This window comes from Mycteria americana, chromosome 4, assembly GCF_035582795.1.
Source record: "Mycteria americana isolate JAX WOST 10 ecotype Jacksonville Zoo and Gardens chromosome 4, USCA_MyAme_1.0, whole genome shotgun sequence".
In the NCBI taxonomy this organism is placed as follows: Eukaryota; Metazoa; Chordata; class Aves; order Ciconiiformes; family Ciconiidae; genus Mycteria; species Mycteria americana.
Genome location: NC_134368.1, coordinates 90,244,870 through 90,272,547, shown reverse-complemented (window position 1 = coordinate 90,272,547; position 27,678 = coordinate 90,244,870). Strand labels below are relative to the sequence as shown.

General features: G+C 47.1%; 3 protein-coding genes across 6 annotated transcripts in view; 1 reads left to right on the top strand and 2 right to left on the bottom strand.

The window, feature by feature from the left end:
* RUFY3 (RUN and FYVE domain containing 3) overlaps positions 1 to 8,704 on the bottom strand; it is a 59,278-nt gene extending 50,574 nt beyond the window's left edge. For all 3 annotated transcript variants that reach the window (XM_075501315.1, XM_075501316.1, XM_075501317.1), the window contains exon 1: positions 8,353 to 8,704. In XM_075501315.1, coding sequence (XP_075357430.1) covers positions 8,353 to 8,668 — 316 coding nt within the window. In that variant the 5' untranslated portion in view covers positions 8,669 to 8,704. The remainder of the gene's footprint in view (positions 1 to 8,352) is intronic.
* Positions 8,705 to 13,758: 5,054 nt separating this feature from the next.
* Positions 13,759 to 15,595, bottom strand: UTP3 (UTP3 small subunit processome component). 2 transcript variants are annotated; one of them, XM_075501313.1, is made up of 2 exons: positions 15,248 to 15,565; positions 13,759 to 15,202 (listed from the first exon to the last, which is right to left on the bottom strand). In XM_075501313.1, the coding sequence occupies exons 1-2, from the start codon at positions 15,455 to 15,457 to the stop codon at positions 13,844 to 13,846; spliced, it is 1,569 nt and encodes a 522-aa protein (XP_075357428.1). In that variant the 5' UTR covers positions 15,458 to 15,565; the 3' UTR covers positions 13,759 to 13,843. The 2 variants fall into 2 exon arrangements, with proteins under 2 accessions (XP_075357428.1, XP_075357429.1); XM_075501314.1 differs by having other exon boundaries at positions 13,760 to 15,595.
* Positions 15,596 to 17,465: 1,870 nt separating this feature from the next.
* JCHAIN (joining chain of multimeric IgA and IgM) lies at positions 17,466 to 27,230 on the top strand. The gene is made up of 5 exons (XM_075501312.1): positions 17,466 to 17,762; positions 20,125 to 20,232; positions 24,184 to 24,319; positions 25,202 to 25,282; positions 25,772 to 27,230. Exons 2-5 carry the CDS (start codon positions 20,169 to 20,171, stop codon positions 25,971 to 25,973), a joined length of 483 nt encoding a protein of 160 aa, XP_075357427.1. The 5' UTR covers positions 17,466 to 17,762; positions 20,125 to 20,168; the 3' UTR covers positions 25,974 to 27,230.
* The last annotated feature ends 448 nt before the right edge of the window (positions 27,231 to 27,678 follow it).

Here is a 27,678-nt window from a genome sequence, read left to right as displayed (position 1 = left end):
CTGAGTGATCTTGTCTGTGGTGGGGGTTGGCATGTCGCTTTGAGGCGTCAGAGCAGACATGATGACTCAGCTGGTACAACAACAACGGGGGGGGGGGAAATAATAACTAAAAAGAAAAGCTTTCTGAAGAAGAAAATAAGAAATACCTTGCTATTAAAGGACAGATATGCTCAGGATCGCACAGACTGCTCTGGCCTTTTCGTATATAAAGCAAGGTAAAAACGCTGCTCCTTCACGCTCGTCTCTTCCTCCCTCCTTGCCACCAACTGTCGTCGTCTTCGGCTATGCTAGAGGCTATCGACCCTAAGCAACCAGAGAAAACCTGGCTTCTGCATCAAAGACAGGAGGTAAGGAAAAAAAAAAGTAAAAAAAAAAAAAAGAAAAAAAAGCAGAAGAAGGAAAAAGACTGGCTTCCTCTGATGATTACCCAAGCAAAAACAAAGGAAGACTGTAGAGATGGATATCCAGGTTTGCTGAAATCAAACTGCTGGTCCCTTTCTCCCCAGATACGCCAGGACGGCGAGTGCCGATAGGATTGGTTGTGCGCAGTAAGCAGGGTGTTGACCAAAATGGCTGACTAATGAACTGAACTGAAAATTCAGGCTCATGTGATCAGCTGCTCTGAGCGTAGGGCAAGCAATTCCCAGGATGCTCCCTAGACGCTGCTGATGCAGGGACGGCAATTAGGCTCTCATCATCCACAGCACCTTCTCATCAGGCTCTGCTAGTCAATTTGTGAGCAAGCAGAACGCCCCACGCGGATTTCTCATCGGTCGCCCCCAGACTACAAAGGAGCGCAGACTAGCAGCACGAGCAATACAAAGACACGTTTGTATTCCTTTCACGTGCCTGGATGTCACTACATGAATTAAATAAGTACCTTTGTTTTCACAGTAGGCGTGCAAGTGGCAGTTTACGTTTTATTCGCCGTGCAACCTTCTCACAGGGTACCTTTGAGCTAAGATTTCCCACGTACACAAAAATGTTAGGATGGATTTATCCTCTCGGGGAAACAATGAGGGGAAAAAAAAAAAAAGATCTGGCTCTAGGCACTTCTTCAGTGATCGAGGATTAAGCTCTTTTCGGAGGACACGTGCACATGGAAGAACAATGAGGGACACAACACCACAAACATATATAGCTACTTGACTGAATCTCACGCTTTAAAAGCCTCATCTGAAAATTGGTACTGCTCAGGTGAGGCTGATGAAGAAGTATTACCCCTCCGCAGGCTTTCAGTCTCTCAAGAATAAGATGACAGCACTGCATTGCCCTGTCCCTTCCCGGCCAGCTCAATCGCCTCCGTGTCCCCAGCCCACGTAGCCCCATCTCTGGTCCCAGGTCAACAGACACCCTTCTTATTCCCCAGGTCACTATTTAACCAGGGCATGGGACACGGTATCACCACCCGCTTCAACTACAATACGAGGCAACAATAAATTAGCTTATCTGACTTGATTCCTGTGTAGCTCCAGTATATTTGCGGAGAGCAGATGCATAGCATCCATCTGAAATGGATGCCTAGTCACCCACCATGTAAATTCGGAGAAGACTGACTGTTCACCACAAAAGTGTATTGATAGGAACGTATGAATGATTAATGCACGGGGCCTTAATTATTCTCCGTACTTCTTCTTCCCTAAAGAAATACTCAAAAGGATGCACGTCTATTTCTCAGGGATGCGACATCCCAAAACTGGTCACTTGATACAGAATTCAGCATGCCAATGCATACAGCTTTTTGGAAAAAAGCACCCATTATGCACAAACCTCATTAAACAGGAAAAAAGGGTGAAGAGCTGTTATTTCTAACAGGCAAGAGGAAGCAGTTGCTTTCAGTGAAAACTTCCTGCTTGGTGCATAACGTTTTGACTCAGCAACTCTTTGCCCCCATTAGACTAAAACAAACCGAGCACCATGCAGCGTATTATTGCAGTGACGCAAAGGAGAATTATTTCACAGCCGACAACAGTTACTATTGTTCTCTCTTCCTAATAAAGAATGGGGTTTATAAACCGGGCTGACAGCATTTTAACTCATATGATATTTATGCTTTCATCAATGACAGCCTCTAGTTTTAGCACTCACATCGCACCATTCTTTCAAAACCAGCGAAAGTCACCATATACAAACAGCTACAGAACAGCTCTTCCCTCTTGCTAACCCTTCCAAAGGGTCTAAGCAAACAGCAAATAATCAAAATAAACCCTTGAGAATCAACCAAGTACCATAAGCTATTGTGCAAGCTATCATCCAACCTATCTAATTATCAGACAGGTTAATTTTTTTGTTTTGAAACAGTTAGAAATACAAGCGGCATAGGGTGTCAACCTGCAGCTCCCATTTCACAACACGGGTCTTCAACCGAATTCAGCGCTGGTGAGTGACCCACATACCAAGACCACAGTGGAGGTTTCTTAAAAAGTGAAGTAACTGTTCAACTTCAACTCATTTTCTTTTATGCCATTTGCTGCTTCTTAACATGAAGAAATAAAAGAAGCCAGTCTGCCCCTTCCAGCTCAGTGGTGTTTTCAGGCTCCTTTATGCAATGTTCCTGCTCCAAATACTCCATAGGGATACTTAAAGTACTTGATAAATATTTTTCAGCTTTGATTAATTTCAGTTTATTAGTATGCTTTGCCCCAAACAAAGCTTTAGACACAATATACCACCTAACAGATATTGAACAACTGCCACCTTGAAAGAAACGGAGCTACTTCACATCTGTAAAACTGTACCTTTTGCTCCTCTAAGAAACAAAATCTATGTGAAGTATGCATATGCTCAGAAACTCTGAGGAGTTGTATTTGATTTTTTTAAACCAACAATGACAAGTTCAGAACTTATTTTTCAAGCCAATTTGTTTTTTTCTTGCAGAGTTTTGGGATGGGTATTTGAAGACCTAAGAACTCTTCAACTGTCCAGAGGAGATGGTAATCTCCAGGTTCCAGTACGTGTCTGAATTTACACCTACAGTATAAAAATCGAGAATTTGCCTTCCCCATACAGCTTTCAGGGTAAGCTAAGGCAAACACCAAAACCATAACAAAAGCAGGTAATGTCAGTATGTCAGCTGCAGTACTATGGGAAAATAAAAACTCTACTCAGAAAAGGAAAACAAAAAAAAACCAAAACAAAAAAAGCCCAAACAGGAACTATCCTATGGCTTATTGACCTGCAAACCTTTCATCACCACCCAGAATGCACACGACAAACCTTCCCCTACCCCCACCCTAGGGCTCAAAGTTATAAAGCAACACAGCATCTTATAGAGAGACAAAAGAAGTGTATCAAATATTTGTATTTTCCTAAAGGCTTTGATAAAACCACCATGCAACTCAAGGCCAAGTGATAAAGCTCCATCAGGGTTCAATGAGTAGTCAAAGGACAAAAGAAAACCAAGCGTAGCTATAAACGAAGGTTGTTAACGAAGAACCACTCTCTCAAACGAGTCAGACAGCCTCGACTGGTCTTACAAAACCCTCATATTAGCCACAGTTTGGCAAAAGCGGATAGAGGCTTTGGCTACATTACAAAAGAAGGCAGTTTCTTGCAAAAATGTTTTCAAGATAAAAGCATTAGAAATTGACTGTCTTGGAAACTTAAGACTAACCATCTGACAGCAAAGCACTCCATCAGCCACTAGTATTTGAAAGCTCAGCTGTACTGGAAAGTATTTTTAGTTTGAGAAGCTGAATAAATGAGAATAATCTAAGCAATAAACTAAAAAAAAAAAATTCCCAAACAACCTTTTGGGCTCCAGGGAGCACCCCGGGTGGAGTTTTACTCCCAGTGCCAACAGGCCCAGCCTGCGAGCAAGCCGAGTTTCAATCATTAGGAGAAAACCTTCCCCGATCGCTGCGTACAGACTGCAAAGCAGCCATACAGCAGAACGGCAAAGCTGGCAGATGCGATTATTGCTTCAGATGACTGCGCTGCTTCTGGTGATTTAAAATCGCAGGAGACCACAGAACCATAAAAAAAAGCCACCAATACTATACAAATGGGAACCACTGCCGAAGGAAACTGTCCGATGGTTAACAGCTCAGACGCACTGCTGAGCTCGAAAACAGCTGCTCGGCGAGTCTGAGAGAGACTACAACGCCAGAGGTAACTCCATGCAAACAGGACGAAAATTATGAAGAAACACAAGCCTTTATATCGCAGTCTAAGACAAGCATGAATCATGAGCAGGTTCTTGCAAGTTTTTGTAAAGCCTGTAACCTGTTTGTGGCTGCTGTATCAGATGAGGCAGCCTGACGGTCCGGACCAGTAAGGCAGCTCCCACGTTTCTAAGTGAAACAATTGCGATCTTCCTATTTTCTGCCCATGCTCTTGCCCCACACATGAAAACCTCTTACTAGCAAACCTATGAATATGACTTTTACTCTGATGCCCTCTCTTTCTTTCACTCGGGCTTCAGCTCCGCATCAGCGTGCCGTCCAACTACCCATTCGTCCTCTCGCTAGCTGTACCACTTGTGACGATCAGAAAAACCACACCAGAGCTACGCCCGGTTCTAGAGGCAACGGAGCTGCTATTCCACAAAGCGCACGGTCACGCTCTTCCAATAGCCTCTCTCCAGGCAATCTCTTACGTGGAATGTAATCTAAAAAGATAAAATTAGTAACAAAGCATCTACGTTGCAAAGCCTGCTTCTGACGCTTCCACCAGCACAGATATGTACATTATCTCAAGTAACAGTGGCACTTTGAACCCTGCATGCTAAAAACGTGACTGGGAAAAAGAAAGTTTAACAACCCGAAAACCAATGACACAATTTCTTAATTCCCGGAATAAGTGACAAACTGGGGTTTTTGCCTCCCTACTGTGAAATACAGAGATATTTTTTAAGGATTCAAATAACTCCCATAATTAAGGGTACAATTAAAAAAGGGGAAGGAAAAGTCTACTTGAAGTATCATGATATCTAGTAGGCTTTCAGTGGGGGCAAGGAATGGTTTTGGGGGTTTTTTTGTTTGTTCCTAGGTGTTTGTTCTGGTTTTTTTTAAGACAGAATAATCAAGTTGCTTTTACTGTATTTAATATGTATTCTAAGGATTTACTGCAGCTCAGCATGTTTAAAGAAATCTTGTTCCTGCTGTCTGTCTGGAATCATCTGTATAAAAAAGGCAGGTGCTGCTGGCATGAAAAGCTTTTGCAGTCTCCTTCCCTTAGCAGCTCTCACCTTCACCTCACGTTTGGAATCATCTTATCTCTCTTCCCTTGTAAATAAGAAAACTTGCATAAGAGGGAGAAAGATTAGAGGGGAAAAAAATACGTCCGAGAGAAAATCTGTAGAGAAAAAGTTGTAATAGAGACGCATTCTTATGATTTCATTCTTTGTTACCACATATTCTTTGTTACTCACTTACGCTGGTCGCTGAGCTTCAGGTCACCAGCACTACAGGGCCTGCACCACTGCCCTGCTAACACAGGCATCATGCCTCCACATGGGTGCGAATAACCCTTGGGTTGACTTCTACATCAACAGTTGCTTGCAGAATCCCACCAAGTCACTGCTCTCCAGGAAACCCTAACACAGAGCTACGAAGGCTGCAATTAGTTCACAAGCAGCAAACATACTTTTCCAGATTTTCCAATATAGAACTCAACAGCTGTACAGTACCCTTCAATCCTGTGGCGACACATCGAGAGATAGAGAATGGTTTAACGATTGCATCATAACAGGAAAAAAAAAAAAGATTACTTCAAATAAACCTCCAAAATATTCTGAAATACTGACTTTTCAGTATATTGGTCACTACCTCCACTATAACACATAAATGTCAATACAAAGTAATTCTTTTCATTACTACTCATGGCATTGAAGGGAGGAATTCATGATCCAGCAGGAGACACCCTTCATTTAAATCGCTGCTTTCAGTTTACAGCTACGTAGAGAGGGGTTAGTATTCGTAGAGTATATCACTTTTTTTAATATACGCACAAGATGCACAAAGAGCCTTCTTCACACTCCTCGGTTTATCTGAACTCTAAAAATAACTCCAGCACTGAAGAATCAAGGGAAGCAGACACGAACAATCACTTCGGGTACTACTGCAGAACAAGACGCAGATCAAGAACGGTCGATGCTGAGCTGCCCTAAGTTATGGCAACCTGAATTCATGATACTTGAGAACAGCCTGTGAAACAGGGCTCCCCAGTAATACCACCACAGACAGGACAATCTTTATAACCTGGACCATGATTAACTCCGCCGCACCTCAGTGCCGCACAGAGTAACTGCCACATAGAGGAGATGCAGAAGTGATGACACCTGTGAGGCCACGTACTCTACAGGTAGGCAGGATTAAGTTCAGCAGTTAAACACACAACATCCTTTCTGCGCCAGAGCAAAGTTCTACCCACCGCTTAACGACAATCCCAAAGCAGGCAGCGAGCAAGCAAAACTGTGCAGCGGAATCCACTGCTTCTGCTGCTCAACGATGAGCAAGTGAAAGCCGCTTTTTCAGATATGAGAACTGGAAAAAAAAAAACCCACCACCAATAAAACCATACAAACCAAGGAATGATGAAAAAATTGATTTACAGACTGAGTTTGCCCCAGGAGAAAGAGTCCAAAAGACCATGCAAATAGATGATGATTCCCGTTGCCTTCAGACACTGCTATCACTGCATCAGTCGCTCAGTTACCGAGCAGGCTCTGACATGCCCAGGCAGCCATGACCTCCGAGACCGAAAAGAACAAGGGAACTTCAATATACATTTTATACGGCTTTTTCACAAAGCTTACACGAATAGCCACTGCAGAATGAGCCTAACACAAGGGTTGAGCAATGCTTTATCCAAAGAGTTTTTACACTAACCCCTTGTGAACTAATGTGCTCATCTCAATGCCTCAGTTTTGCCACATCTACACAGAAACCACCTTACAGCTAAGTTTGAACAGCAAAAGCATGATGACCAAGATTAAGTATTTTTCTTAAAGGTTTCTTTTCTGTCAGAAATAGCTCAGTCCCTTGCACGCACATCACAGGACTACAGTGGGTAAAGATTTTCTGATTAGTAAAAATGAAGGTTTTGACAGGAAGCTATCAGTTTAAACGACAGCTCATTGGGGAGGGAGTTTTGGACTGTGGATGGAAGTCTGCAGTCAGAGACAGTCCTTCATATAGCTCAAAACTAAGTTAGGACATCTCATCTGCCTTTGGCATTACAGAAATTGACTTCTTACCTCAGTGGCTACAGCTCAGCTAAGTAATGGCTTAAATAAAGATTATTAGCTTCAAGAGGAGGAAAAAAAAAAGAAAACAACATACCCACTCCAAAATAATCAGCTAATGTGTGAGTGAATGCTCACCTGGGATGCAGGCAGAAGGAGACAAAGTAAAGACAAGAAGCTTGGTCACCCGCACCCTGGCCCAAGCCCAGAAGATGAAGCTACTGGCTATTTTCAAGACGGGTGGATGGAAAAGGGAAGATCTCTTCTATATGCACCCATACACATAGTTGTTGTTTGTTTTTAAAGCACCTGCAACAACTGCTTCACAACAGCTTACCCAAATACACCGCAAGAACATTGCACAGAATGTTATGAAGGAGAAAACTATTTTCCCACCCAACAGGCCCCACACGCAGCAATGCACTTCAACCTTCTCAAGCAGCCAGCACGCGATGCCCTCGCCCCGAGTTTGTTCTCCACACCCGCACTACGAGGAAGCCCGAGCGGGTGTTTCCCTCCCCGCAACTACATCCCAAACCAAGGACAGCTTGTTAGATTCCAAAGGGCGGCACAAACTCCCAGAGGCAAGGGTCCAGAAAGAAGAGAAGTCTCCGTGGCGCTGGTTTTGCTGAGCTTGTGGGTCAGCACTGCTCGCAAACGCACAAACCGCCTCCTTCCCGAGCGCTCGCTCTCCCCTCTCCGGCCGGCTCACACGCACGCTGCCAGGGGAGCGGCCAGGCCACCCCGCCAGCCACCCTACAGGCCCCCTTCCACTGAAGCCCTGCCGGCTCGGGGGGGGTGGGGAGGGCACCCCGTTTTCCAGGAGCCCGGGCGCACCGCGGCCGATGGTGCTAACTCATGCCCGCCGAGAGGCACTCACCCACAGCCTGCGTTCAGACGGGGGCACCGCTCCATGGACCCTCGGGCGGGAGCCCGCAGCACAGCAGGGACGCGCGGAGCTTCCCCCCCCGCCTGGCAGCGCCGGCCCTCGGCCCTGCCATGACACCTCCCGGCGCCGACCCGGCCCCGGCGCACCCCGCCCGCCCAGCCCCTGGCAGCGGAGGGGCCCCGGGGGAGGCCCCGCGCCGCCTTCCCGCGCTGCCCCCCGGGGCGGCCGCCCCCGCCGCGCCACGCCGCCTGGAGGGAGGCTCCCCGCCGCTACTCACGGCTGCCGGCGCCGCCGGCTCCGTCCGGCCCCGGGTAGCTCAGCACCAGCACGGGCAGGGCGGCCCCGCCGCGGGGCGCCGGGGGTCTCCACACGCCGGGCGGCGCGGCGGCGCCTCCATGGCCGGGGTAGAGGAGGAAGAAAGGCGGCGAGGCAGGGGGGGCCTCGTCCTCCCCCTCCTCCTCTTCTGCCGCCGCCGCCGCCGCCTCCCCGGGCTCGGCCCGCTGCTCCATGGCGGGGGGCAGCTCCGCGCCGGCCCCGTCCCGGGAACTTTCCGCCAGCGGTGGCAGAAGCGGCGCCCGCTCCGCCTCCGCCATCGCCGCCCCGGGCCGCCGGGCCCCGCCCCGGCCGGGAAGCAGGGCCGCGGCCGGCCTCCGCCCCCGCGGCGGAGGGGGCTGGACTCCCGCTCTGCCCCGGCGCTCCCGCTCCCTCCGTCAGCCCCCCGCGCCCTACCTGCCGCCTCGTCAGGCTGCCCGAAGGCGGGAGCGCGGCAGGCTGACAAAAACCGGATAACCCCGCTCTGATAGCGGCAGGGGCTCGGGGCGGTGCGGAGAGGAGCTCATTTCCACCCCTCTTCTCGGAGGGTTTTTTTGTTTTGCCAGCCTCATACCCTTAGCGCTTTCTTTTTCATCGCGGCCAATTCGTTTTTCTCGCACTTTAAGAACAAACAAACCGAAGCCGAGCCCACCTAGCCTTCTAGCAGAGTCTCCCAGCCTGCTACCAACACCCCCGGGCCGCTGGCTGTGGGGAAGCAGTTCCAGGTACCACACTACCCCACCATCCCCTGCATTTCAGCGTCTATTTCCACACCAAGCCGGCAGCCCTCTGCCTGTGGAGTCAAGGGGGAAACACAGATTTTCACCTTAAGAAACCATCTTCATACAGCAACGAGGAATTCGGACTCCCACGTGCTTTAACTTACCCGTGAAGCGAAGCCATTACACCGTCTCCTGCCTCCCCCTCGCTTTCCCGAGGGTGAGATCTCATGGACAGCAGCATTTTCGGATGCCTTGACAAGAGGTGACAATACAAGGTCCAAATATATTCCTTACTATTAAAACTACCCAGTAAGTGATACCAATGGGAATTGCACTTAGGAGATTGTCTTTCTGAAGACTGTAATACAGACTTCTCATAAGGCAGGGCAATTAATGTGGACTGTAGCGTTGTCAGCGGGCAGGGGGAAAGAACATAAATCTGCCAGTTTTTAAAGACTATCCTGCATTCAGTGCACTCAGGTTAAGCTGAAACATACTGCTGCTTTCTTTTCAAATGTCACATAAAAATCACAAAAGCAAAGCTGTAAAGGCAACTGATTTCTGGAGACTGCTTTTTCCAGGGCTGCCCCAAGTCACGCAACATGTTGCAACTAATTTAACAGATGCTTTAATCCATTTTACAAATCTCAAAGCTGGATGTTTGAATTTCTATTTGCCAGCGCTAGCGAGAGTAAAACAACGTCCAGACTGTTGCTGATAGAATATTATGGAAGACAACTAGGAAAGCCTTGACAAAATCTAAGGCAGCAGCAGATGTATTTCCATGCGAGTTATTCAATATATTTTCCTTACCCTGTATAAATAGAAGTTTCAGGTCATGCTGCTGAAAGCATTGTCCACCTCTCTGCCACTGTACTTTTTCTGCCCAAGCTTCCACAGGCAAGCCAGGCTTACTCTGGATGCTTATCACCCACCAAGGATTATGTTTTCCAGGTGTAGAAAGACAACAGAGCAGCTCATACCTCTCCTTAGAGCTTTCTACACACTGCCTATGTGCTTTTTAAATACGAATCATTTACGTGCGGTGCACACGGGACTGACTATCTGTTGAATTACCATGCTCCAAGCGAGCGGACGGGAAGGACGCAGGGGCAGGTATCTCCATGGCCGCGCGGGGCGATTCAGGCGAGGCATGGCTGTTGCCTCACCATAGAAGTCCTAACCTGCATTAGGTGCTGCTGGGGCAGACCCCACCACCAGTCCTTTCTGAGCAGGGCCGCCGGCGCTTGCTAAGCAGGAGCCTGGCGAGGGCGAGTGCCATCCCACGGCTGAAGCACGTCGCTTGGCAGCGTCAGCGCCTTCTCCAGAAACACTACTGGAAGAAGGAAAAAAAAACAGCGTTAACTGTGACCTTGCTTCACTTCTCATTTATTTTCCTGACCACCACCTGTGGTCCTTCCCCTATTTCGTACGTGTCCGTTTTCATAGGGATCATCAGAACCTATTTACCACCAGGGATTTCCCTTCAGCACAAAACATCCCTCCGATAAGTATTTCTTAGAGCAACGTTACAGTATCCCCCCTCACGTGGCATTAATAATCACAGCTTTCCCATGATCACTCACACATAAAACCATACGGGAAAGAACTATTTATGGCTTTGTCCTATCTCTGAACTAACCAACTGAACATAATGCCGTGTTTAATCTTCATTAAAACTGGTTGGCGCAGCGGTCCGGAGAGACATGCCGTGCCATCTGCCGGCTGCCTGCGCTGGGCGTGATGATGTGCTGCGTTCCCTCTTGCCTTCAGCCTTCATCCCAACATTTCTGGGGAGCACGTCTGTAACAGGGTACTAATTTATTTTTTCCCTTATTTATTGCTCAGATGGAAGTTGCCAGAATTTTGCTTGCCGGCTGCCTAAAGCTTTTCAAGGAAACACAAAGCCACCTTGGATACTTACAGCTTGCCCGCAGATCTACAAAAGATCATCAGCCCTTCATTTTTGCATAAAGTGCGAAACACGCGTAAGCAGGTGCTGTCGTAATGAGATCAGTTAGCATCTCTGCTGGATATTTTCTGCATCCCACGTGATGCCTGTTATGCAACACCATTCCTCCCCAGAAAAAGCACCTAGGCTGCTTGTTTTCCCAGCATGTTACCTTTTATTGACCTCCTCACAAAGCCTCAGGAGCGTAGCTCAGCATTATCAGTAGCGGCCTCCGTCGTGATCCCAATGCGGAGTTAATAAAAGGTGTAGTTTCTGGAAAAGCTCTGGTTCCCTCCTTGGTCAGGCTGGGACATACTAAAAGTCACACATTTCTCACCAAGACGAGCAAGCGGCTAACACTGTTGATTGCTGCTCACAGTAAGGGAGGATGAGTAAGCACAGGTGAAGGACATCTTTATCCCCACAGATAACAGGTTACACAGCTCACCTGCGGCCACCAGGTTAGAGAGCATTGCTCAAATGAGAAGACACGTCCAGCAACCTCTTCAAGCAAGCCTCAATTTTGCATCCATAACCCTCTTGCAGAACGAGGCCCGGGGCTTGGCACACGCCTCAGCCCGAGGAGCTGAGCTAGCCCCAGCTTCCCTGGAAAAGCAGGGCTCCAGGCTGCGGTCTGCGTCTTAAAACAGTTGCTGCCAGGAAACCTCATGTTTCAAATGCTCTCTGGCTTTTGACCTCATGCAAGAGCCCCAGCTCCCTTTTGCTACGTGCGAAGGACTGCATTAATTTCCATGTCCCAAGAGGTTCTTTCGATCTCAACATCCTTCCTCTCCTTTGCAAGGATTTCGCCACGTGAAAAGCACACATAGGCTCACCCCCAGCCACTTCAGGATGTGAGGAATTAATCCTTACTCCTGCACTTACCTGCGACTTCTGCTCTTCCCAGACAGACACCTGCTACCAGCACGGGCAGCAAGTCCCAGCACGGACCTGAAACACCAAGTTTTTCTTCTCTGCTGCCATCAACACCCCTCCAGCCCTTGCAGTGGTTTCCATTACCCCTTGCCATGCAAAGTGCCACGGCTCTGCAGGCATGCAAAAATGTCCCAAGCAATTTCATGGAGGGGATCAATTCCCAGTGCTTTGTGGCCTGTTTCTGTGGAGCAATTTTTTTTTTTTTTTTTTTATTATGCAGTGCTTAACTGCTGTTTGGCCTGCCAGCAGCAGGGGGCAAACAAATGCAGGGCCATTAAAGGCAGCAGAACGTGTCATATCACTATTTTGTCCTATACATCTATCTACCATACCAGAATCCCCTCTGAAATTGCCATGCGTAGCTCCATATCCCATGGATCCGGGACATATAAGGACTAAAAAAGTCTCCTTACTTCTGTTCCCATCTGTCCAGCTTCAGTTTATTGTTTTTCTACCTCTCCCTTTACCAATCAGCTTTGAAAATTAACATAGTATTCTCCAGTTAGCAATTAACAGCATGTTCCTGGCAGAAACAGGCCTAGGGTGTAAAGGTTTACATCAGAACCTACGGAAGCACATTTCACTTGCAGAAAATGAGCAGAGTGCCTGCCTGTTTGAATCCTAGCATCTAGGCTGCCACAGGTTCAAGAACACACATTTGTATTTTGGCTTCCCCCAAGACTATAACACACACAAAAAAAACCCCAAAACAAACCCCAAAACCCCCAAACCAAACCACCTAGATACACTAGTGCTTCCAGAACATAAAATAGCATTTACTGACAAGACAATTATTCCCCTCAACCGATTTCACATGGGAAACAGACAGCAGTACCTGTCAGATGCTACTGGTACACAAATCAAGGCAGGGGCTCCCCGAAACCTGTCCCAGACACAAGTGCAAGTCTTACCTGAAACAGTGTTTGGTAATTTTTTAAGAAAAATTCATCAGTCATTCCTCCTTTACAGCATGAACTGGAACTGGCCACTCCCAGCAAGAACTTCAGTGTGGGGTTAAATGTTTTTTCCTACCAGAAGGCATGGAAATAATCAAAATATTTTGAAAGTCTACCTTCAAACTGGAGACCTTATGTCTTACCTGTTTGTCCTGTATCAATGCTACGTTAGACCTGTAACAGCAGACAGCAGTTAACGTATTTATCATAGATGAAGTGAATGTATTTATCACAGACATAAATAACTACAAAATCCAGAAAAGTCCTTGCTTCGCTTCTCACGGAATTCAGAAGGAGGGGAAACAGTATCTCGGGCCACACGGGATTTAAGTAACAACTTTCTGCTTAGTTACAAAATCAAAGAGATTTAAGGGAGCCCAAAAGTAGTTAGTTCTTAAACATATCAGCACAGGGAGTCAATCAGAACAAGGATTAGAGAAAATACCATAACCACACGTATCTCACTCTGCAGCTCAACACAGAAAAAGGATGGACCAGAACAAGACAGTACATAGGAGAAGGCAGTGAGAGCCGCACTAATCCCATCCTCACGACCCTCGGGGGGTCCCTCCATCCCACCCCCATCTCCCCATCAGTCCCACACGGCCCATTTCATTCCCTTGGCTCGCCTCTCAAGGCTAGCATTCACAATACAGAAAGAAGACAGCATCGCAACAGAGGAAAACACCTGAGCACACAGGCCGGGTGAGGAAAGGGCCCTGTGCTACTTTCAGAGGTGGCACCTTCTGAAAAGCATCCTCCAGAAAAAAAAAAACAAATAGCACCCCACCCCCAGTTTTCTTAAGGATAAAAACCACAATAGCCTTTATAAAATTTTTATTGGATTCAGTAGTGCTACTCGCAGCTCTCAGAAACAGAGAAAAATAAGTATCATTGAAGCTTCCTGCTTTTCTTAACTCCGGCACGAATGCCAGACAGTTCCCCAGCATATCTGTGCAATTCCCTCCGAACTTCCCGGACCTGGCCCTTGCGGCGAATCTTGGCTCGCCGAAACTTCTCCCGATGCTTGACCCTGGGGTTGCGATCGATCTTCTTCCTTCTGGGTGTGAGGCCTTTGTTCTTGATCATCTGATAGGTCACACCTCTCTTTTTATCAGGATCCTCTCCTTCCACCACCGCTTCTTCTTCAAGCGTGTCTTGGTCAGTTCTCTTCCTCTTGAGTTTCAACTTCTCCTCCATCATCTTATAGTATTTTAGGGCAGCCTCTTCATCCAGGTCCGACTCATCTGACGGTTCATCAGCAGTAGCCCGGCCATTCGCAAGCGCAGGAGCACGTTTTGGTTTGTTTTTAACATCCAGTGGGAGAAACACCGCAAACTTCTTCTCCTTCCGTAATTTATCTTCCTTCTTATCATAGTAGTTTTTCAAAAGCATACGAACTTGCGAGGATAACTTTTGATCTATAACAGCTAGATCATTGATTATATTTCTATAAGCAACCAGCCGTTCGATAACGGGGTGACTATGAACCGGCATCCTCTTAGACTTCAAAACCAAATAGAAACTGATATTGGCACAGTAATTCAGGTAGAGGTGATACTTGGTCTGCAAATAGCGACTGCCTTTCCCTTGCGGGATAGTGCCGTTTTTGACCATTTGTAGCAGCGGGTGCAGCTCGTCCTTGAGCTCCATTAGCTTGACTTCAAAGTCCTCAATCAGCTGCAGGAGTTCAGGGGACTCCTGCTTCAGTAGCTTCAGCTGCTCCTTCTTGGACAGGGCCTGCAAATCCTTGTCAATCTTCTGCCCCTTGCTGTCGTGGGTTTTCTGCTGCTCAGCCAGATAACCCTGGATCACATCCAGCCCGTAGTCATCTTCCCCCAAGTCTTGCACCAACCGCCGCTGGATGACTTGAGCTTCCTGCTCCTCTTCCTCCTCCTCAGCATCTACTTCTTGCTGACTGCGCTTGCCCTTGGCCTGGGCATCGCTCCCATAGTCCGTGTCGTAGTAGAGCTGCTTGCGATGGCCCCAGGAGAGCTCGTGGGGGAGCCTGGTGTCCTGATGGCGCTCCTCCAAGTCACTTTCCATGGACAGATCCCCGTCCTCATCTTCAACCTCACCTTCCTCCTCCTCTTCACCTTCTCCATCTTCCTCCTCACCTTCTCTATCCTCCTGCTCACCTTCTCCATCCTCATCCTCCTCACCTTCTCCATCCTCTTCTGCGCTGTGGTCCACGTAAAGATCAAGCCCCTGTACCTCCTCCTCTTCTTCCTCCTCACCGTGTCCATCCTCCTCCTCCTCCTCGCTGTCCTCCTCGGGCAGCTGCAGCCCCAGCACTTCCTCCTCCTCCTCCTCCTCGCTATCCCCGGCCTCCTCCCCGCTCTCCAGGGCCGCCATCACCGCCTGGAACTGCGCCTCGTGGAAGTCCTCCACCTCCTCCACCAGCCCCTCGGGGCCCGCCCGGCCGCCGGGCGCCTCCTCCCCGTCATCCTCCGCCTCGGCGGGCTCGGCCGGCCGCCGCAGGACGGTGCCGCGGCGCGTCCTCATGGCTCCGCTCCGGCTCTTCCGCCGCGCTTCTTCCGCTTCCGCCGCCGCGTCCCTTCCGCTTCCCCCGGCTCCCCTTCCAGCCGTGCCCGTCCCGGGGCCGGGCCTGCCTGCAGGAGGCGGCCGGGAGGTGGCCCGCGGCGCGGCGGGCCGGCGGTACCTCAGCGCCGGCCCCGCCTGGGCAGGGGGAGGCAGCGAAATGGCGGGACGGGCTGCGCCCCTCCCTCCACACGCCTTCGCCGGCCCCGGGAAAGCGCTCCCGGCAGAGGTTTGGGTGCTCTGGCAGTATCCCACAAAGATACCGTTTGGATGTGGCTGCCAGTTCAAATCTGAGCCCTTTCGGTTAAGGGTCTGATTTATCTACGAAAGCCCTCCAGGTCTGGAGCATGGCTGAATTTAGTTCTGCTGTGAGATTCCTGATGGAGTAACACGGGCCCGTGAGGAGCTGCGAGACGTGGGCAGCCACTAAGGAAGGGGTTTTTCGACCGTGGCAGGTATCGGCAATGGATGCTGCCACGTAGAAAGAAGAGAGTGCCTTTTTTTCCTCCTCGGGGGTTTTTGTTCAATTAAAAGCACAGCCACGTACAACTGCGGTCTGTATAGTAATCTTACAACAACGAGAGCTAAAAAAACGGCAAGATAGAAAGCGCACCTGACATCTGTTCCTGTGGTAACCGAAACTTCTCATTACTCAGTTCCCTACAACCAGACCAAAGTTTCAGAGAGGAACAGAAGTATTTGAAAACCTGCCTGGACACATCTGAGGTACATATATTAACTCTCCTGAGTCTTTCCCTTCACCAAATTGCATCTTTGCAGGGATACAGGCATCTCTGGGCAGGAACCAGGCCCGTTGCCGGAGGCTGCGGATCAGCCTTCAGGCTGCAAGGCTGCAAAGCTGGGCTGCTGCAGCTTCCCTGTCCTCTGTGCCCCTTGGATCCGACTTTAGCCCGAGCTCAGAAACCCGGAGCCTGAGGAATTAAGCAGCCACACATCCCAGCAAGAGGAGTTCTGCATAGAACAAGTGCAGGTGTTTTTTTCTCACCGCAGAACAGGTGCAGTTTTATTTATAAATACTCCTGTCCACCTTCTTGTGGACAAAGACATGTCGAGCAAATATTAAAGTTAACTGAAACAGAGGGGGGACGCACAACTTTACTCACTTTTTGGTGATTCGTTGGGATTCTGGTAGATCTGATGGCAGACCCATCTCACTTACGGGCCTTTATTCTGACACGCTCAGCTTCTCCACGTAGTCACCTCTGGGTCAAAATTTTCCATATTTGCTCTTGCACCAAAGATTTGTTTTGCTTCAGACTAAGACACTTTGTCCAAATCTGTTCGTGCCAGTTTTCAGATATCACCTCCCCTGGGTACAGGCCTGTATGACACAGCAACAAGAATAACTTGGTTTTGGTAAGTGAGACATAGCATTCATTTCATTTGTTAGCCACACCTCGGTGGAAATTCTCACTTCGTACTAGTTGGCCACCAAAATACAGCCATCTCTGCCGATCAGGCTTTGTAATCTTTCTGCTTAATCCTACCGGTTTTTGTGTGAAGTCCACCCAGAGAAGTCTGCAGTCAATTTTTGCGTGGTTAAAATTCCAGATAACTTTTGCTAGCGTGTCTTACAGAAACCCAGGCCTTCCATTTGTCCCTGACCCTGACCGTTTCCATCCAACTGCCCTCACAGTGTTGTGCTCTCATTTTTTTAAAGTCTGCCCTTTCAAAATTCAGAGCCTTAAAACCAGACTGACTTCCACTTAGACTGTCAGTGATTTAAATGTAATTGACATGTTGTCTCTCAAGCCAAGGTTAATTTCTAAGAGCAGAAAAGAAATAGCACCTACAGACATTTGAACCTCCTTCGGGACTTGCTGAAGCTGGAGATGACCTCTAATGTGAGTTAGTTCATTCAGTTGTCAGGAACTGCTCAAGCCAAACCACGCTGGTTTGCTGTAAGCATCAGGGCAATCACTGCTACCAACACGATGACCAGCGACTGCTGCAGGTCTGTTTTAATCCACCATTTTCTCTGCTTCTGAGTGAGAAATGAGGAGAAAAGAAAGCTGTAGGACAGACTGCTAGTGGAAGGTGTGTTACCTGGAGATACCCCGTGCCCTGCTACGACTGTCCTCCTCTCCACTCCTCGTCCAGCATAGCAAGGATGCACAAAGACACAACTATTTTGCCTCACTTCATCCAGGTACCTGCCCAGCTTCTTACCTGGAAAATCCTAGTTCAGCACATCCAGGGCCAACTGGAGGCAGAGGACAAGTGCAAGGAGACTGAGACTACAAGGCTGGTTCCCATTTCTTTTCAAATTCTCAATTATTCCTCTGCTAGTCTCTGCCCTGTGGTGAGGTTGGGAGTCTAGCTCCCCACTCAGCCCAGAATTTAAGCCTGGGGTGATGGTTTGCCAGCCCCCTGCCAGACTGCCACAGTTCTTTAATGCCTGCTTCCCCAGATGCTTTTCTGGTAATTCGACATGTCACACAGTAAAGAGAGGATAGTCTAGAAAAGTAACAGTCCATAAAACAAATCTTCCTCTAAAGAGCTTGCAATCTAGATAGAAATCCTCAGAGACATACAGGTGGCTGAATGGGACTAAAAATAGCACGCTCATCACTATATACAGACCAAAGGGACTGTATGCAGACATGTAGATTTAGCAACCGAAATTCAGATATGCTGAGCACCGGCAGTCAGGGAAAACCACCGAAATCAACAGAATCACACAGAATATCATTCTGCTCAGTCTCTCCCTTCGGGTTTGAAAATACTCATGGATGCCTGTGCTTGGATTTTACCAGTGCCATATTTTTATCAGTGCAGTTTGGCAAAAGAGACCAGAACCAGCCTCTTTTGCATGTGCTTTATTCTGCTGCCTGCATCCCCCCTTCTCGTATATTTCTAAAAAATCTCCTATTTTGTTACAAAAAAGGTGACTGAAACAAATAGTGCTTTAGATAGACACCCCTACCACCCCATGGTTAGCCGGGTTTATTTTTAACCTTCTGCGAAAGATGGGGCACAGGGAACATCTTGCTGCTGCTTCAGAAGAGAGCTCCACATAAAACTGTTGGCAATACTTTCGGGGGGGGGGGGGGGGGGGAGGAAACAAAACCCAATTTTGCTCTCCTAAAGATGGAGTCCTAGTGAGAAAACAAGTTTTGTAAAGAAGAATTGTGGCATAACCTAATGCCCTGCTAGGAGCTGGGCTCGCACCCATCGTCCCCTGCCACCTCCCGGGGGAAAACTTGCGTGTTAGCACTGCTGATGCAACATGACAGCTCATTGCATCATGCAACTGCTGCATAAGACGTTTGCATCAGGAGAAGCAGCTCAGGACACAGATTCTGGGGTCTTTGAACAGCTCGAGGGTTAGGGACCCAGCCAGCAAGGTCGGAAGAAAGGCAAGACAGGCTGTAAGGTGACAGGCTGCCCTTTCAGGAACTGGGATGCCTGGCAGTGTTGTCTAATGGCTTTGGCCTCTTGAGAGCCTGGCAAGAACAACCAACCCCAGGGAGCCAAGGGCAGCACAGGCTGTGTGAAAAGCCTGTATCTGGTCACAGGGCTGCTGCTGTGCTGCGTAAGGAAAAGCTGGAGAACACAGGGAGATTTACTGTGTACTGCTAATGTTAATTGAGAGAAACATGCATTCCAGGTAGCGGAAATTCAGGATATGCTGATGCAATAACCCTGGCTAAGAATAGGCCTGCCAGCATCATACTTTGCTCTGCCTCCCCTTTTGTCCCCTGATGGAGGTGTTGGGAGGCCCTTGCTAAAAAGCGCTTTAAGACTAGGCTTTTCTTAAAAAGTGGCCTTTCCTGTGCAAGACACATACATGTGCTACAGAGACAGCTCTGGTCATTGCAGCGTTTATTTTTCAGAATTACACAAGCAATCCCAGATCTGGGACAAAAAAACCCCGGGCCCTCTCCAGTACTCCCCTCCTCCAGGAAAAGTCTGCTTGCCCAATACCTCAGAGAGTTTGCCTGGGACCCGAGTCAGAGCCTTTCCTATACCACAACTCCCATGGAGTCCCTTGTCCATTCATAAGGAAAGAAACTCGCTGATGCAGTGGGCAGAGCTGGAGGAAGAGTTCAGCTTTGCCACAGATCCGCTGTTGCTTTACACCTCTTTCACCCCTCCCCTCGCGCATCTTGCCTACTTTGACTGAAAGATTTTTGAGGGCAGGTCGAGCCCTTAATATATGTTTGCAGAGAATCTGGTGCAAACAGGATTCTGATCTGGAAGCCTGAAGTGTGCTTATAATATGAGGCAAGTGATCTTTAAGTCCGGTTTCTCAAAACTAGGAGCCGGAGCAGTGACCCCTTGACTATCTCGACACCTTCTTGCCTTACACTCCTTGCCCCCAGGTGGGCGAGTGCCCCTGGCCCTGATGGTAAGATGTCCCCTAAGGACCAGGGTGGTTTTGCAGTCCCTTGCACTCAGCAGCTTCGTTGGTGATGAACAGAATAAAAATACACCATCATAGCGCAACCCCCTGCCCCCTTCCCCTTTGAAAGCCAGAGGTCTTCGTGAATTAAACATGCCTGGTTTCAGTCCCCAGCCACATTTTCCACAGTGTCAGTGCTAGCCGGCTGGGCTGTTTATTTTAGGAAACAGATAACTATATCATTTGCACACGCCCTTATAGGCAGACACAGGCTCTCCACTCGTGTTCTTCAAAAGAAGGGAAGGCAAGATGAAGAGCTCTTTGTTGCTCTGCGTGGCCTTGGCCATCTCCTTGGGGTTCGTCCTTGTGGCAGGTAGGTGAAAATTGAAGAGCACGGAAAACTGTGCTTAACATATCAGTAATGGGTTTTGTGTAATTGGCCATTAATAATTTTAACTGTCAAAAATTGAACCTCAGCCTGCTCAAGAAGTTATGCTTCAGTGGTGCTTCGACACGTCAGTGTCTTTCTGCACCACAGAGCTGTGTGTTTTTAATTGCTGCCTTGAGGATAAAAAAAAAGTGATGACTAGCTGCAAATTTAAGACTTCATGATTAGCCATTTTTGATTGGGTTTCTGAAGCAACAAACTGCAAACATGCACGCTTGCTTTTCTGCAGTGCTAGGAAGCTTGCAAGACTCTTACCTGCTAGTTTTAAAGACTTCTAAAATCTTCCTGTCACATGGCTGCAGGCCGCTTCTGTCTGATTAAACTGTAGTTTATAATGTATCTCCACTGAATTTCTTGGAGGCTCTTGATTTAGACGGAGATCAGACTGTCATCCCGGCACACTCCTCAGTGTGGCTCAGAGGTGATAGATACTGCCTGTACTAATGCCAGGTCTCTCTACAACAGTCTGAAGTCATCCTCATTCACATGGTGGAGCTGGTCCGCAGGATTAAATCCGTGCTGAAGGATAACTATCCCAACAGCACGGACAACAGCGTCCCTGTGTTTCCTCCAGCTTTTGGGAAAGGGCATCTTATTGCCTAACAAGGCAGGTCCTTGGAAAGTGCTGCTTCCTGTGAGAAGTGACCAGCTATATAGTTCCTTAGCTGAAAAGGCAGAAAGATATATATATATACACACACACACACACACACGTAAGCAGCTTAGAGGCGAAGTCAAATTTGAGTTACATGCAGCTACAGGAGTGCTGTTGGTACTACTTATGTTGAAATTAATGTACTTTTAGTCTAATTGAGCCTCTTCCTACTTTATTAAAGTAGCCGCATGCACCTGCAGCTGAGGTTGAACAGATATTTTTGGAATGCATTTGCTGCTTCACTATGCTGCAGCTGGGTTGTGTTGGGCTTTACAGTGTATTACAGAGCAACCCAATACTGGAAAATGAGAAATTCTGTCAAAATAGTCTCTGCATGAGTGTTGAGGGGGAAGAGAACACATTGCAGTAAATCATGCACCAGAAAATCCAACCTGCAGACCTTCGGAAGGGCATTAGGAGATTTTGTATTTAACTACCTTTTCCCCAAAGGGACTTTACTGGGTGATACATGGAAATATTGCTGATAAAACTCTCTTTTGCAGCTTTGTAATTTCACTTAAAAAAATATATGGAGTACCTGTAACTTTTATGGTTACTGAAGCCAGGAGTATTACACAAGGAATTAAATCAGGACAATATTTTTAGAGTGCACTCAAAAAACTTCCTGCATATTCATAAAGGAGTTTATTAATGTAATTTTATAAGATGAATTAAAGCCTACCCCCAAAGGTTTTGGGACAACTCCCAAAGCCAATAGGATCCGACTTGAATATTGGCTTTGGATTAAGGGTTTAGAAAGAATCACACACAACATTACATAGAATACAGTGACAGACATCAGAGGAAGCTCTCTGTGAAGGACAAGAAGCCAGAGACTGTCTATAAGAAAAAAGAAAGGCCAAGACTCAAGAAGGCAGAGACTAAAGAGGCTTTTCTAGTAAGCTTCTGCTTCAGAGGGAAATGTTCGTGTTGAATGATGAGTTGGCAGAGAGGAAGCATGCGAGCGAGCGAGATTGGAATAAGAGGTGTAAAGAGACAAGCACCATTAAACTCCAAATAATGACCATTTCCGTGTGTCAGTCACGATTACGTATTTCTGCCTTGGTGGGGCACGCTGCGATCGGAAGCACGACTGGACTTACACTCTACGTGCACATTTTGCAGTGGCATTTGTAGGGGTGGCTAGTTGTGCTGGATGCTATACAGAGAAATGCTAAAAGCCAGCCCTTGCTCTAAAGGGCTCAATGGGCACACGTTATAGTGGGACATGCTATAGAGGGATAAAGAAAACCGTGAGAGCTGTGGAAAGGGCAACGTCTCCTACCTGCCTGTAGTGGCTTGCTCCACTGCCCAGAGGGAGGGAAGTAATTTCCCTCCTGATTGAGAAACTCTACAGTGAACCTTTTTCAGAAGGTATTCTGCTGCCAGTTGTCACAGAAACAGCATTTGTAACAGCAGGTGAATTGTAGGGTCTCTCCGAGGCAACATTTTACACAGTTTTTGTGCCTTTTTCACAGTTACAAGGTCTGTAAGGATCTCAGGAAATAACCCAGCGGAATGGAAGCAGATATTGTATATGACCAGCATATTGTAGGGGCAGGAAGGAAACTAAGAAGCCTTAGGTAGAAAACCTGGAATGCTATTTTATTAAGTTGAATGAACTAGATACTTAGGGGCTCTGCCAGTCAATCCTGTCCTTGTTTGTTCTTGCAGACAGCTTCTTGTGACAGTTAAGCTGCTGCCCATAGCAGCTAACAATCAGAAAACTTGCAGTACAACTCAGAGTCCATGCACTGCTCCTGGATCCCAGCTTCGCTATTGCTCCCACAGCCTTTGAGCACTATCCCTTCCACCCTGTAGCGACAGCGACTCTGGTTCATAAAACCCAGCAGCTTTGGACATGGCAACAGACGTGAGCTTATGCAATGTGTCTGCTTCCTTATGGATCCATGCTTTGATAACTCAAAGAAATCCAGCTATTAGGACCAAAGCTTTTAAGTCAAAGTGACTGACTCTGAAATCCTCCATAGACATGATGGCCACAGATATTTTTAGCCTGTTTCTTTTTTCTCCCCATGATAAAACCAAGGGACAAGCAGAGTAGGCGAGTCCTCAGAACTGTGAGGTCCATCTGAGCCCAATATAAACTATCCCCATCTTACACACTAAAATCACTGGTTTTGGTACTTCTAAGCAGGCTGAAGGTGCTGTAGGAAGAGTGATGCTGCAAAGTGATAGCTGTGAACTTGATTTTAGCAGCATTTAGAAATACAGAGGGATGTAAAAACAACCACTTAAGGTATGACTGTGTGTGCGCATATAAAAGCAAGGCTGGCTTGTTAACGGGTGAAGAGACTAGAGGCTCCGGGTTGGGGAAAACCAACTAGCAGAGAACAAGCTATTTCAAATCCATCTACTTGCACAGTAAGTAGGCATTGCGTGCCACCAGGAACATTCAAAAAGCCTGTGGGTGACAGATGGGATGTTTTACCCTGTTTTTGACCAAGTTTCATATTGAATAACATGCTAAAAGTACGGGAGATATAGCCAAGCTGGTTCTTCTCTATTTGAGTAAGCTCCTCATCTGCCAAACTCAACTTCGGTATAAACAGAAGACCAGAAAATCAGGACTGGAGTTTTCCCTGCCAACCACAACCATCGTAAGGGCCACTTACCTCTCACTGCCAGGTCACCAGCCTGCCTTCTTGCTGGGTCCTGTAGTGCTTTTAGGCATCTATTCCCTCAGGGGCCTGAAGGACAGCATACCACTCAAGGCAAACTGACACTTCTGCCACATTGGCAAGGTCAGAGCCGTTTCTTGTGAGGCCAGATCCAAACTAGGGTTTGGACTGCTAGAATAGTCCTGGTACATGACAGAGGAATGGGGTAACCTCCTCAGTTAGGGTAAAAGCAGCACTTCAGCTGCCAGGTATAGCTCGAGGCTTGCAAGGGGACTTTCTTCCCATTTCATGAGAATCCCCTGCATGTTTGCCTCTCTCCAGTGACAGTGTCCAGGTTCATTATTTTCTCCTTCCCAGTCCCCTCACCTCCATGTACAGAAGCATACTGTAGATGGAGCAGGGAAGACAGCTGAACTCGTCTTTGCCAAGAGGCTCGTTTGTACCTCTTGAAACCTGGACTTTGATCAGTCGAGGTGCCATAATGGTGCATTTCTGGCTTTCTCATCACTTGGCTTTCTGCTAGAGCAGGTTTCAAGGTTTTTTTTCTTGACCCTGGGATTGCATATCCTGTGCTTGCAGGTTATCCATGGGACTCGCAGGACAAGGAGTACGTGCTGGTCAATAACAAGTGTCAGTGTGTAACAGTGACCTCAAAGTTCGTCCCCTCCAAAGAAAATCCCAATGAAGAAATCCTGGAGAGAAACATACGCATCCTGTAAGTGGCAAACGAGTATTACATGGAGATGGTGAACAAGAGATCAAGTGTTACACGAGTTCCCTTTTCTTTGCATTGTTTCCCATGTCCTGGCATTGATGATGTGAACTTTTTCCCATGGGCTGCTTTCTAGCATATCCTGGAATAATTCTTTTTGCTTTGTGTTTTTCTAGCTCACGTGAACCTATCTGGTGTTTGTCCCTTCAGATACAAAAAGCACCTCGATGTTTTAAGTGGTCCAGTAGTAACTTTACAAAATAGGCTGGGGAAGTAGAGTGTAACGTTTCTACAGTTGATCTAATCTGAAACAAAACTGGGCCCATGACACTGGACTCATTTACTGAGATAGCAAGCCTGCTGTTTTATAGGCTGGGAAAACTAGTTAATGCCTAAACTATCATGAAAGGTTAATCCTGTGAGGCAGATTTCAGTTCAAAAGTAGGATTTTGTCCTCTTTACTCACACAAACCTTACCGAAGTGTGTGTCTCTTGGAAACATGGACCAAGTTAAACTTGGAGCTGCAGGAGTTCTGGTAGAGCTCACAACAGGAGAAACACTAAACATCTCTATGTCCCACAAGTCTGTCAGGCATCTGTCAGCTCAGACTTTAAAAAAAAAAAAAAAAAAAAAAAAAAAGGATTATCAGCACTGTCACCTTGAAAGCGGGACTTTCAGAAATTACTGCAGTCCTCTCAGGGAGGGTTGTTGCCTTTGAGGGCACAGAAGGGCCAAGATCTGCCATGACTGGGCTTTGCTATGGAAAAGGGTTGGAAAGAAAATAACCTGAAGAACAAGATGAGAGTTGAGAATTGTTCACAGCAGAGCAGTCCCCTGTGTAATAAGCAGTGTTCATGAGAGCGATTCTCTTCCCTCCTTTGCAGAGTCCCCCTGAAGGCTCGAGAGAACATCTCTGACCCCATGTCCCCACTCAGAACCACTTTTGTCTACCGCATGACTGAACTGTAAGTAGTTTTATCTACTAAGTTCATTTCCTAAGACTTAACCTCCCTTGCAGCATTGCCTACAGCAGCTCAAACGTGCTCAAAGGCCAGTAGAGAAGGTGAGGCAGGGTCACAGAGGGAAGTTTTCCCCATGGAGCCTAGCTTTCATATTCTGTTGCAAGCCAAGAAATTGTTATCTCCATGATTAATTCACATAAAAAGGTCTCACATTTACAGGCAATGTTTCATTCTGACCCCTGTTCATCTCTAATGTCTTAAATATCAGCAAATTACACATTGCCTGTTTAACCCTCCCTTTTAGGGGCCAGTCTTGCCAATACCAGTTTGACAACACTAAAAGCATCTGTCTGGGAGTTCCTATGTAAAACCTAGAAAGGCCACAGTACCTGCCTAACTACATATGCAGATGAGCGAGGAGGACTTGGGTTTCACCAGGGGCATCTTTTCATCACAACTCTTAATGCTTGTTCTATTCCCCATCTCTTCCAGCTGCAGAAAATGCGATCCCGTAGAAATTGAGCTGGGTGGTGAGATATACCAGGCCCAGCAGAGCACCTCCTGCAATGAACCTGAAACCTGCTATACCTACAACAGGGACAAGTGCTACACCACCACCTTCCCATTCCTCCACCACGGGCAGGTGAAAGACGTTAAAGCAGTTCTGACACCGGCATCCTGCTACGCCGAGTAGCTCAATCCTCTGCTCTACTAACGCCTTGTTGCACTCAGTGTTCCTATCAAAAATATAAGTATAGCACCGTAGTACCTGGATGACAGTGTCCAAAATATCAGCTCCCAGAGTAATGCCAACTCGCCTCTTCATATTGTTTTCAACATCAAATGAGTGCCATCTCCCAAGAGCAGCTAATGGTTGTCATAGACTCTGTTCTCATACGCCTGGCACATATCTGCAATGCCATTATTATGTGTCTCGGATATTATCACCATACAGACCAGATCTTCAGCAGATGTAAATCAGTAATTCCCTTGAAATCAAGGGAACTACACCAATTTACAACGCTGGGGAACCTGTCTTTTTGGCAGTCTTGCAGCGGTCTTTATCCGAGCAAGGCTGCCACGGACATCAGCAGGAATGTCCGTGCACTTCCTTCCCTCCCTGAGCAATCGAAAGCAAACCTCCGCACAACCTTTATACAAGACCCTTTGATTACATTAGCAGAATTTGTGCCATTATTAGAAATCTGTTGTACAATCAGGTCTGAGAGAAAAGATAAGGGATGAGACCAAGAATTCAGATTTCAAAGTTATTTCGCAATTGGGCATTCTAGACCATTCTAGCACTTTCACAATTGCAAGCTTCCAGTTTTCTCCTACATTTAGAGAAGATCAAAAGATGCCACTACCCTGAAGTGTTTGGCAAAGTTGCCAGGACCTCAGCTGTGCCAATAATAGTAAACTCTTCTAGGACACGGTAGGTATTTCACTTTCCACACTTATTTACTGATATTGATGCCTTCTTCCAACTCTGCTCCCAGTTCAATTGATAAAAAAAGCCCAAGTTGGCTTGAATTTCTTTTCTTGTTCCTCATTTTGCATTTAGAGCTGTAAGAAATTCTGTGAAACTGACTCGGTTGCAAGAGCAGGACCCTAGTTAAGGATCCATTCCTTCTATCACACCACTAGTCTCTTTCTTCATACCAGAAACCCTCACCAAATAAAGGCGCTGATTCTGTATTGCACCTTACATTTAAATGCATTACACTTGGTATTGCCTATAGAGACATCAAGTACATGAGTGCATAAGGTGTCTAGCATTATATTTGGGATGGCTGCTATGTTTCTCACTGTTGTCAGAAGTTTATTGGAAAGCCTTCAGCTGTTCTGAAAAGTCCTTATCTGGCTTCACACATAATTGGAATAATAAAACAGCAAAAACCTTATTCCCTTAATTGTAGCTTTGTTAGCGGAACAATAAATAAACCTTTTTCTGCAGCAGTCTATGTGTTGTATTCCAGTTCAATAAGAATTCATAAGAAAAAGCCAAGTCTATAATAATATTCTTGCCTCCTTTGCAGTGAAGTTAGAAGCTCTCCCTAAATAACTGCTTATACTTCCAGGCAAAGCCTTCTGAAGTACTGGGACAGAAATACTATGATGCACTTGCAGAAACTATGACAGATTGAGGCTGAACTGGTTTATGATTTTAGGATCAGCTCTGCATCACTGAGCTGCTTCAAGGCCCTGCGAGTCAGTGCAAGATTGGAGTTTAAAAATCCAAACATCACCTAAGTCACTCTTGCAATTGCAATCTGCAGATCAGAATTTTACCTCGCCACTGAAAAAAGTGCCTTTAAGACAGGTATGTCGGGGACTAGTCATTCATATGCAAGGTATCTGTCCTAAAAAAAAAAAACAACAAACAAATTTTGGTTTGG